The 10,199-nt window shown below is 46.1% G+C and overlaps 3 protein-coding genes across 3 annotated transcripts; 2 read left to right on the forward strand and 1 right to left on the reverse strand.

Moving 5' to 3' along the window:
* Positions 1 to 567: 567 nt before the first annotated feature.
* On the forward strand, positions 568 to 2,338 carry LOC125544957 (glucose-induced degradation protein 8 homolog). Its single transcript, XM_048708763.1, has 5 exons — positions 568 to 755; positions 833 to 908; positions 1,444 to 1,555; positions 1,644 to 1,735; positions 1,979 to 2,338. The coding sequence occupies exons 1-5, from the start codon at positions 583 to 585 to the stop codon at positions 2,021 to 2,023; spliced, it is 498 nt and encodes a 165-aa protein (XP_048564720.1). The 5' UTR covers positions 568 to 582; the 3' UTR covers positions 2,024 to 2,338.
* A 135-nt stretch (positions 2,339 to 2,473) lies between these two features.
* On the reverse strand, positions 2,474 to 4,173 carry LOC125544954 (pectate lyase 1-like). The gene is made up of 2 exons (XM_048708758.1): positions 3,120 to 4,173; positions 2,474 to 3,028 (listed from the first exon to the last, which is right to left on the reverse strand). Exons 1-2 carry the CDS (start codon positions 4,032 to 4,034, stop codon positions 2,807 to 2,809), a joined length of 1,137 nt encoding a protein of 378 aa, XP_048564715.1. The 5' UTR covers positions 4,035 to 4,173; the 3' UTR covers positions 2,474 to 2,806.
* Positions 4,174 to 4,659: 486 nt separating this feature from the next.
* Positions 4,660 to 7,480, forward strand: LOC125546949 (jacalin-related lectin 3-like). Its single transcript, XM_048711033.1, has 7 exons — positions 4,660 to 4,838; positions 4,931 to 4,979; positions 5,420 to 5,602; positions 5,707 to 5,949; positions 6,036 to 6,359; positions 6,444 to 6,659; positions 6,746 to 7,480. The coding sequence occupies exons 1-7, from the start codon at positions 4,660 to 4,662 to the stop codon at positions 7,130 to 7,132; spliced, it is 1,581 nt and encodes a 526-aa protein (XP_048566990.1). The 3' UTR covers positions 7,133 to 7,480.
* Positions 7,481 to 10,199: the final 2,719 nt, after the last annotated feature.

Below are 10,199 nucleotides of genomic sequence, written 5' to 3' on the forward strand. Positions count from 1 at the left end.
AGGAAGTCCATTTTCCTCTTATAAGAAAACGATGTGTATCAGTAGTACTAATTACTAATTCTGTTAACTGAAATACTCCTACTGAATCAACTGGTCAATTCAAGCATGGAACTGCACTTCATTTGGCGGATGGGATATCAACATGTAGCCAATTCAGACATGATTGTTGTTCACTGTCATTTGTACTTTGTTACTAGTGGCTGGATGTGATTCCTGTTGACACTTGACACCATTAGAAATACAAGTTCTATCATGCACTTTAACCTATTGATTTGATTTACCATGTCACATTAGGCTGCTTAGTCATACCTAAGTAAACCTGAGGCCTGAGGGTAATTCCTTTATGTTTTACATTTTTTTTTCAGGATACTTTCATTATAGTTTCTTTTTAATGCTAGCTTTCGTTTGCTCCCTTTGTTCTTCTGTAGTGCCTTTGAAATAATCGTGGTTGAACTAGATCTTAAATGTATCTGAGCTTACATATCATGAATTCCTGACAATATGGAGTATGTTAGTTTTACAAAATGACCATTTCCATCCCCATTTGTCTACATGCATGGGCTATTTGCATCTCATATTCTAATGCTGTGTTGGGATTTTGTTTCAGCGATCTTAAATTTTGTGGTGGAAGGGGATGCCGTGAAGGCCATAGAACTGACAGAAGAGTTGGCGCCCAACTTGCTAGAGAATGACATGGATTTACATTTTGATCTTATAAGTCTTCACTTCATTGAGCTAATTCGTTCCAGAAAATGGTAACTGGCCAAATTTATTTTGGAGGTTGGAAATTGGGTTATATGGTTTTATTAATCTGGCTATTTTTGACTGGCAGCACAGAAGCACTTGAGTTTGGCCAGAAAAAGTTGACACCCTTTGGTAAAGTTTCCAAGTATGTTGAGAAATTAGAGGTATAACTTTTTATAACCCTAGACATATTAGACAACTTCAAATCTCGTTTTCATATACTAGTAGGAATTTGGTTGTCTGTGATACATGAGATATTATGCATTCGTATGGAAGGATATATCAAAACAGTACAGATGCCAGACCACCTGAAATTTCTCCTGTGTTTTAGTCATCTGGATTCTGATTGATATCACCATCTTTGTTGAATTTGCCAGACTACGATGTGGTTTCATTATGTTTAATGATTACAACAGATCCAATTTCAGCATGATATTTGCATTGAATTAGTTTTAGCTTGTCACATACTATCAGTACAACATGATCTTTTGTGTTGCCCAAGTTCGGAGAAGTAGCCCATTATCATCACCGATACCGGGTGCTGCTAGATTTACTGAATGCAACATGAGTTGCATATGGTTGAAGTACAGAAGCGCCATTCAACCAGTTATATGTAACTTCTTTAGCATGTCACATATGGGGATGCTGTGATTTTGTTGTGCGTGAGTAACTGTGGGGATCCTTATGTTGTTGTTGCAGGACTTTATGGCCCTCCTAGCTTATGAAGAGCCTGAGAAGTCACCTATGTTTCATCTACTAGCCCCAGAGTATAGGCAGAATGTTGCAGATAGCTTGAATCGGGCTATTCTCGGTACGCTCTAAGATACTCTCTTTAGCTTCTGGTACTGTAACCTCCATATACGATCGTATTTTGATGTTTGTCTGGCGATCAATGGCAGCACATGCTAATCTACCTGCATATTCATCATTGGAGAGAGTTATACAGCAGTCGACCGTGGTTAGACAATATCTACAGCAGGAAGTTGACAAGGTATTATATATAGCAGCACTAATCCTGTCTTTATTTTTCTCATTATCAGTCATGATTCTGTATGGGTTTACTACAGCCTGTTCTCTTTTTCTATCCCATACGTAGTTTTCACAAATATTACCTTTTTATACTTACAAAAGGAAACACTTCTTTCTGGAAGTTGCTAATCGATTTCAATTGAGATTTCACTATTGGTGTTGTCAGCATCATGATGCATACATGACATTTGAACTCTTGGAGCAGGATTCTTACCCACCGTTTTGTTTGAAGGCCTTTCTGGACAAGTAAGGCGCAACCATGGTCAGAAAGGAAAGGGCTATTATCATCCCTAGACTCATGTGCCCTTCTCAGAGTGCGGAAACAACACCGAGAGTTTTTCACATTTTCCGTTAAAAGAACAGCGAGATGCACATATCTGCAGCGACCTGACATTGTTGGCAGTGTTGTACTTTGATAGAGTGGTGTTGTATGTGTTTTTTTTTTCTGTCGGGTCGTCGGTATTCTGCTTCCCCTTAGTCGTCGTTAAACATGTACATATGGAAGCGCCGAGTCATTCTGTATTATTCGTTCAGATTGCTTTAGTGTGAGCCAGTTTGCTGCCCACTGGATGTCTCTACTGTCCATTCCTTCAGCATTCTTCTAGCGCGCCGAGAAAAAGAAAGGCGGTAGTACCCCAAAACAAAAGAGACGGAATTTCAATTTGAGAATCCAAAATTTATGCGAAGGCCAGATCACGTTAGCGGTTAGTAAAAGCGCTTCCAAGGGATGCTAGGAAATACTTTCTTTAAAAAACTTTGCATGGATTGTTTCAACTCAACTTCCTGAAGTTTAACAAAGTTTATCCAAAAAATGTAAACATTCACAATAACAAATCTGTACCGTTAGATACATAATGGAATATATTTTCATATTATATTTAATAATAAATTTGATCAAACCCTATAAATTCGACTTGGGGCAAACGGAGGGAGTAAAACCCCAGCCATTTTTATAGCTACAAGCTGCATCAGCAACTACACCATATTCAAAGTAGTATTAACACTTTCCACTGGACGTCTTTATTCTCTCCGTTCAGCACGCGGCCCCGGCGGAGCACCTCAGAGCACCGGCGTCCTTGGTCAGCGATCTCACCTCGTCGGCGCTCGCCGCCGGGAACGTCTGATGCCTGTTGTAATTCGGGCGCACCCTGCTGCCGGTCTGCTTGAAGACGGCGCCGTTCTCAAACGAGTCCCCACTGGAGTGCCAATGCCAGTCCTTCCCAGCGGCATGTCCGACCGGCATCCTTCTCGTCACCTGCAGAAAATATACCAAGATCACATGGCGAGCTCTGGCAATTCAAACGCCACAGTTCTCAAAATCGTCGTTAAAAAAATCAGGTACCAACATTGGCACTGTTCGCCGTGGAGGCGATGAACAGATTGCCCTGGCTCTTGACAGTGGGCCCCATGCTCCCTCCAATGGCGTACTCCCTCCACCCGTCGTAGAAGTTGTTGACGACGTGGGCGTAGCCGTGCCTGATCCTCGGCATGCGCTGGTTCACGTTGGGGCCGAAGCGGTTGAACGCCACGGTGACCCGCATCCGGCGGTCGGCGACGTGCTGGTCGTCGTGGCCCAGCAGCATCACCTTGTCGTGGTCGTGGAACCAGTTGTTGGAGACGGTCACGTCCGTGGACCCGAGCGTCACGTCCAGGAGGCCGTCCTCGCAGCGCGCCAGCGTGTTGTGGTCGATCCACACCTTGGAGCTGGACAGCAGCCGGATGGCGTCGCCGTCGCCGGCGTCCATGGTCTGCACGGCGCCGCCGGGCCGGACGACACGCCCGGGGGCCTGCGCGCGGACGCCGTGCACGTGGAGCCCGTGGATGACCACGTTGCTCACCTCGTAGAGCACGATGCCGGCGCCCCCCGCGACGTGCACATCGGCGCCCCGCCCGTCGATCGCCGTGAAGCTCTTGACGAAGAGCGGCTGCGCCAGCCTGATGTGCATGGTGCCCGGCCGGAAGGTGATCCAGACCTTCCCCGGCAGCACCGTCGCGCCGTACCGCAGCGTGCCGGGCTTGGGCTGCACGGGGTCGTCGCCCGGGTCGGTGACTGTGTACACGGTCACTCCGTGGCCGCGGTTCTGCCGCATCTTCCCGGCGAAGCCGACGGAGCACATGGCGAGCCGCTGCCGGTCAGTGGCCCAGTTAGGCTGGCCGCGCCAGCACCGGTCGATGACGTTCTCGTGCCGGTGGTTCGCGGTGGCGGCTCGGAGGAGAAGGAAGAGGAGGGTGACGGACATGAGTAATTCTTTGAGTGCCATGCTTAGACGTGTTTGTCTATTGACACTAATGAGCTTCTTTCAAACCATTTTAAAGGAAGGTGGCGGTTTTTGGGAGCAACAAACGAACGTTTTGTTGAGTCTTGTTAATGTGGTCAATTAATAGATTGCAAATGTTTCATTTGTTTGCTTTTAAGCCAAAAGGAACTGCTATTGTTTAATGGAACCGATATCCAGTGCTTCAACGGATGGAAGCCGTTGATAAATCCATGAATCTCGGTGAGATCATAGTGAAGTGCGCCCGCATGTGTGGAATATGAGTTCTGAGAACAAAACACCATCGATACTCCATATCGATATGGCCACCAAGTTGTCCGAGCCAGTAGCGTTGTCGGACGGCCGACACGTAGCGACGAGGTTTTTCTTCTCTGGAAAAGGGGAAGGCCTCCGCCTCTGCGTCATTCTGATGCACACAACAGGTGAAAGAAAGCGGCGCAACAAAAGCGAAACATTCTCTGAAGAATCGAAATAAAGAGGGGGCAGCAGGAGTGGCGGCCACTTTAGTTTCCCACCGTGAATTCGAGGAATCACAGCTGGTGTCAATCGAAGAGATCGTTCCCCTTTCGTCTCCTCGTGATCAGAATAATATTGGTAACCGGCGATCGCAATGGTCAGCGAATCCAGTTCTGCCCGCCCTCTTCTAGCTCGATCCCGGGCCGGGCGTCTTGAGCCGTTAGCAGCGCCGTGTCTGGGTGTCCTCTCCTCACTCGTGAACGGCGCTGTCTCTGAGCATCGTGGTGTACTCCATTTGACATCCTCTGCATCAGTCTTCTGTATTATAAATAGGTAGATACGCCTCTGCTTCCTGTCAGACTACCAAGCTGATCGCCAGCAGCACTGCAGCAGGCGCTCCCCTGTTCCGGCGTCGCCGTCTAAAGCTCTCTATCTTCAAGGCGCTTCTGGGCTTTCTTTGGACAGCGGAACATGGTAAGCTTGTATGTTTCTGCATGTTTGCCTCCCTATTTTGTCTGCCAAGAGGAGTTGCACTTGTGTTTGGTTGGAAAGACAAAACTGCCAAGTAGTAGTCAGTAGCATGCTTGTGTTCTTCAGGGATGTCGATTCAGAATACCGCGCGTAGCATTAATCTTGCACTTGTTCATGACCGAAATTGGCATGTTAACTAGGTAGCATTCCATCGCGTCATCAAGATTTGAACAGTTTCCTTGGTTCTAGTTCATGACATCAAATTCACTTCATGAGTAGGAGTATGAACTAGTATCTGCAAGATTTTTTTTTCTGAACATCATAAATTTCTAGGTAGAATAGAACTGTTTGAGAATTATTTTGTGTGTTTTGGACAATAGAACTCTTTCAGAATTGTTTTGTGTGTTTTGGACAAGCTCGTTCTTACTTTTGGTGTTCCACAGAGCCTTGCAAGCTTAAGCGGGAATGACCCAAATCCTTCCAGCGCTCCGTCGGCGCTCCGAAGCATAACGAGGTCCGTCGACAGAAACGGCCATAGGTACGCGGATGGCAATGCTGGATATGAAATGGTTCTTGCAAAGGATCAGAATCCTAATCCATCACGCATTGCAACCCTCTCAAACAAGGTAATCCATCCAGGCAAACGGCCATTGCGATCTCCAGTACTGTATAAGTGATATCTGCAGTCAAGTTACTTAACATCCATTTCTTGAATATCTTTGCTCCACAGATGGTGTCATTTCCTAGCTTCATCTCGGACAACGGGACCATGACCATAAGCACTCCGGTGAGGTTCGGCCCGTGGGGCGGCACCGGCGGCACCATATTCGACGACGGCATATTCACCGGCGTCCGGCAGATCAACATAACGAGGGGGCTGGGGATATCCTCCATGAAGGTCCTCTACGACCGCAACGGGCAGGCCATCTGGGGCGACAAGCGCGGCTCCAGCGGGGCCGCGAGGCCGGAGAAGGTAACACCATTTCAGATTTCAGAGCTTCAGTTTCAGAGCATGGATGAGTTTCAGACTTTTGTGAAACGGGAATTTCGTTTGGGCAGATCATATTCGACTTCCCGACGGAGATCCTGACGCACGTCACCGGGTACTTCGGGCCGACGATGATCATGGGCCCGACGGCGATCAAGTCCATCACCTTCCACACGACCAAGAAGAGCCACGGGCCGTTCGGGGACGAGACCGGCACCTTCTTCTCCAGCTGCCTGACGGAAGGGAGGATCGTGGGGTTCCACGGCAGGGGCGCGTGGTACGTGGACAGCATCGGGGTTCACGTCCTGGAAGGCAAGGTGCTGTCGGAGAAATCCGCCGGCACGACCCCGTTGGGCGACATGCTTGCACTGCCGATGAGGGAGATCGGGGACGAGGTAAAGTCACATCAATTTCTCGACTGAACAATAATGGTACCGAGGCAAGAATGTGTCTGAGATTGTGGAGGGTTCATGTTGCAGGTTACGTACGGCGTGGTGAAAGAACCGATACCGATAGGGCCCGGGCCGTGGGGAGGGGAGGGGGGCAAGCCGTGGGACGACGGCGTCTACACGGGCATCAAGCAGATCTACGTAACCAGAGACGACTTCATCGGGTCCATACAGATCGAGTATGACCGGAGCGGGCAGTCCGTCTGGTCTACCAGGCACGGCAACGGCGGCCAGATCACACACAGGGTGAGCAGAGCACAGCAGACCGGAGCCATCTCTTTTGCAGATTACGCTTTGCTAATCATCATTCATTTGACCGAATGCATGTGCAGATCAAGCTGGACTATCCACACGAGGTGCTGAACTGCATATACGGCTACTACAACACCTGCGTGGGGGAAGGGCCCAGGGTGCTGAGGTCCATCACCGTCGTGAGCAGCCGGGGCAAGTACGGGCCGTTCGGCGACGAGGTCGGGACCTACTTCACCTCCGCCACGACGACGGGGAAGGTGGTCGGCTTCCACGGCCGGAGCGCCATGTACCTGGACGCCATCGGGGTGCACATGCAGCACTGGCTGGGGGACAGGAACACCGCCACCGCCGCCAAACCTAAGGCCAGCTCCGTTCCCAAGATCGCCGGCCCCAACCCCAAGACCGGCTCGGATAACCCCAGGGCTGGCTCTACCACCAAGTACTACGTCTCCAAGTATCTCTTTTGATTTCGCTTCGCCTACCATTTCAGTTTGCAGGAGAGTGCTTTTGCGGGGTTTTTTCTACCGGGTAATCGTGGCGTGAATGTGTGGTCTTTGTTACTGTAGTATCTTGTATCGAAGGCAGAGCTATACATCCGGTTGGGGTGTGTTACGGCAACCGGGGATCAGAGTATCAGAATTCAGAGGACTAGTTAAAAGGAACATCTCATACTGTTTCAAACGAGCATCAAGATCAGATGACATGATCATGACATATGTAACCCGCAAACCTTCTCTTGCACTCCTGAGGGATAAGTAGTGCAGTGACATGATCTTCCATCCTTTGTCACATAGTACATTTCAAACAATTGCAAAGTACTCTCTTCGTAAAGAAATATAAGAGCGTTTATATCACTACTCTAGTGATCTGAACGCTTTTATATTTTTATAAAAGAATCATAAACTCCATGACACTAACATCCCAAGTTGGCATTTAAGAAGAAATGAGAGCCACGGCCCATCAAGCTTCGAACCCAGACGGGCGACGCGTGGACACACACTCTTAGCCACTCGAGCTTTGCTCTGTTCTCATGGCATTTCAACAATCATTTGAATGATTCAAATGCATCATATGCAACATTTCGATTACAAATACACATATAGTTCATTGAATCGAACAATTTAAATTAAAACATGCATATACTTCATCAAGCCACCAAATTGATCAAGTTTACACACACCATAACATGTCTTATTTTCTGACCTTCACAAATGATTTAAGCAGATATGGGTATATCTACTTAATGAAATATAAGTCTAAAACATTTAAAAAGTTCAAACAATTTCAGAGTGAAGTGGAGAATAATCGTAACAAGAAAATAAAGTTTCTACGATCCGACCGTGGAGGCGAATATTTGAGTTACGAGTTTGGCCTTCATTTAAAACAATGTGAAATCATTTCACAACTCACGTCACCTGGAACACCACAGCGTAATGGTGTGTCCAAACATCGTAATTGTACTTTATTAGATATGGTGTGATCTATGATGTCTCTTACCGATTTACCACTATCGTTTTGGGGCACCATCTAAGTCCGTTGAGACGACACTGTATGAACTATGGTTTGGCAAGGAACTTAAGCTGTCGTTTCTTAAAGTTTGGGGTTGCGACACTTATGTCAAAAGGCTTCAGCCTGATAAGTTCGAACCCAAATCGGAGAAGTGCGTCTTCATAGGATACCCTAAGGAAACAATTGGATACACCTTCTACCACAGATCCGAAGGCAAGATCTTTGTTGCCAAGAATGGAACATTTCTAGAGAAGGAGTTTCTCTCAAAAGAAGTGAGTGGGAGGAAAATAGAAGTCGATGAGGTAATTGTACCTTCTCTCAATTTGGAAAGTAGAGAAATCCGCTCCCGTGATGTCTACACCAACTAGAGAGGAAGCTAATGATGATGATCATGAAACTTTTGATCAAGTTACTACTGGACCTCGTAGGTTAAACAGAGCACGTTCCGCACCAGAGTGGTACGGTAATCCTGTCCTAAAAGTCATGTTACTAGACCATGACGAACCTACAAACTATGAAGAAGCTATGATGAGCCCAGATTCCGATAAATGGCTTGAGGCCATGAAATCGGAGATAGGATCCATGTATGAGAACAAAGTGTGGACTTTGGTGGACTTGCCCGATGCTCGGCAGGATCTTCAAGAAGAAGACAAATGCTGATGGTAATGTCACTATCTACAAAGCTCGACTTGTCGCGAAAAGTTTTCGACAAGTTCAAGGGGTTGACTACGATGAGACCTTCTCATCCATAGCGATGCTTAAGTCAGTCTGAATCATGTTAGCAATTGCCGCATTTTATAATTATGAAATTTGGCAAATGGATGTCAAAAACTTCATTCCTTAAGGGATATTAAAGAAGAGTTGTATATGATGCAACTAGAAGTTTTTGTCGATCCTAAAGGTACTAACAAAGTGTGCAAGCTCCAGTGATCCATCTGTGGACTGGTGCAAGCATCTCGAAGTTGGAATATACGCTTTGATGAGGTGATGAAAGCATATGATTTTATACAGACTTATGGTGAAGCCTGTTTTTATAAGAAAGTGAGTGAGAGCTCTGTAGCATTTCTGATATTACATGTGGATGACATATTGCTGATTGGAAATGATATAGAATTTCTGGATAGCATAAATGGATACTTGAATAAGAATTTTTCAATGAAAGACCTCGGTGAAGCTGCTTACATATTAGGCATCAAGATATATAGAGATAGATCAAGACGCTTGATAAGATTTTTCAATGAGTACATACCTTGACAAGATTTTGAAGGAGTTCAAAATGGATCAGTCAAAGAAGGAGTTCTTGCCTGTATTGTAAGGTGTGAAGTTGAGTAAGACTCAAAACCTGACCACAACAGAAGATAGAGAGAGAATGAAAGTCATCTCCTATGCCTCAGCCATAGGTTCTATAAAGTATGCTATACTGTGTACCAAACCTGTTATGTACATTGGCATGAGTTTGGCAAGGGGGTACAATAGTGATCCAAGAGTAGATCAGTGGACAACGGTCAAAATTATCCTTAGGTACCTTAAAGAGGACTAAGGAAATGTTTCTCGGTTATGGAGGTAATAAAGAGTTCGTCGTAAAGGGTTACGTCGATGCAAGCTTTGAAACCAATGCAGATGACTCTGAATCTCAATCTGGATACATATTGAAAGTGGGAGCAATTAGCTAGAGTAGCTTCACGCAGAGCATTGTAGACATAGAGATTTACAAAATACATACGGATTTGAATGTGATAAACCCGCTGACTAAACCTCTCTCACAAGCAAAAACATGATAACACCTTAATACTCTTTGGGTGTTAACCACATAGCGATGTGAACTAGATTATTGACTCTAGTAAACTCTTTGGGTGTTGGTCACATGGAGATGTGAACTATGGGTGTTAATCACATGGCAATGTAAACTAGATTATTGACTTTAGTGCAAGTGGGAGACTGAAGGAAATATGCCCTAGAGGCAATAGTAAAGTTGTTATTTTATATTTCCATATTCATGATAAAGGTTTATTATTCATGCTAGAA

Source organism: Triticum urartu, chromosome 3 (assembly GCF_003073215.2).
Source record: "Triticum urartu cultivar G1812 chromosome 3, Tu2.1, whole genome shotgun sequence".
NCBI classification, from domain to species: Eukaryota; Viridiplantae; Streptophyta; class Magnoliopsida; order Poales; family Poaceae; genus Triticum; species Triticum urartu.

What these genes read in the sequence shown, in the direction of transcription:
- LOC125546949 (XM_048711033.1), top strand. Translation starts at nt 4,660, where the DNA reads ATGGTCAGCGAATCCAGTTCTGCCCGCCCTCTTCTAGCTCGATCCCGG. An exon ending in GTCTTCTGTATTATAAATAG is followed by an intron (nt 4,839 to 4,930) that starts GTAGATACGCCT and finishes CGCCGTCTAAAG; the next exon opens with CTCTCTATCTTCAAGGCGCT. An exon ending in TTGCAACCCTCTCAAACAAG is followed by an intron (nt 5,603 to 5,706) that starts GTAATCCATCCA and finishes TTTGCTCCACAG; the next exon opens with ATGGTGTCATTTCCTAGCTT.
- LOC125544957 (XM_048708763.1), top strand. Translation starts at nt 583, where the DNA reads ATGCTGTGTTGGGATTTTGTTTCAGCGATCTTAAATTTTGTGGTGGAA. An exon ending in CTAATTCGTTCCAGAAAATG is followed by an intron (nt 756 to 832) that starts GTAACTGGCCAA and finishes TTTGACTGGCAG; the next exon opens with CACAGAAGCACTTGAGTTTG. An exon ending in TACAGCAGGAAGTTGACAAG is followed by an intron (nt 1,736 to 1,978) that starts GTATTATATATA and finishes CTCTTGGAGCAG; the next exon opens with GATTCTTACCCACCGTTTTG.
- LOC125544954 (XM_048708758.1), bottom strand. Translation starts at nt 4,034, where the DNA reads ATGGCACTCAAAGAATTACTCATGTCCGTCACCCTCCTCTTCCTTCTC. An exon ending in CCACGGCGAACAGTGCCAAT is followed by an intron (nt 3,029 to 3,119) that starts GTTGGTACCTGA and finishes TATTTTCTGCAG; the next exon opens with GTGACGAGAAGGATGCCGGT.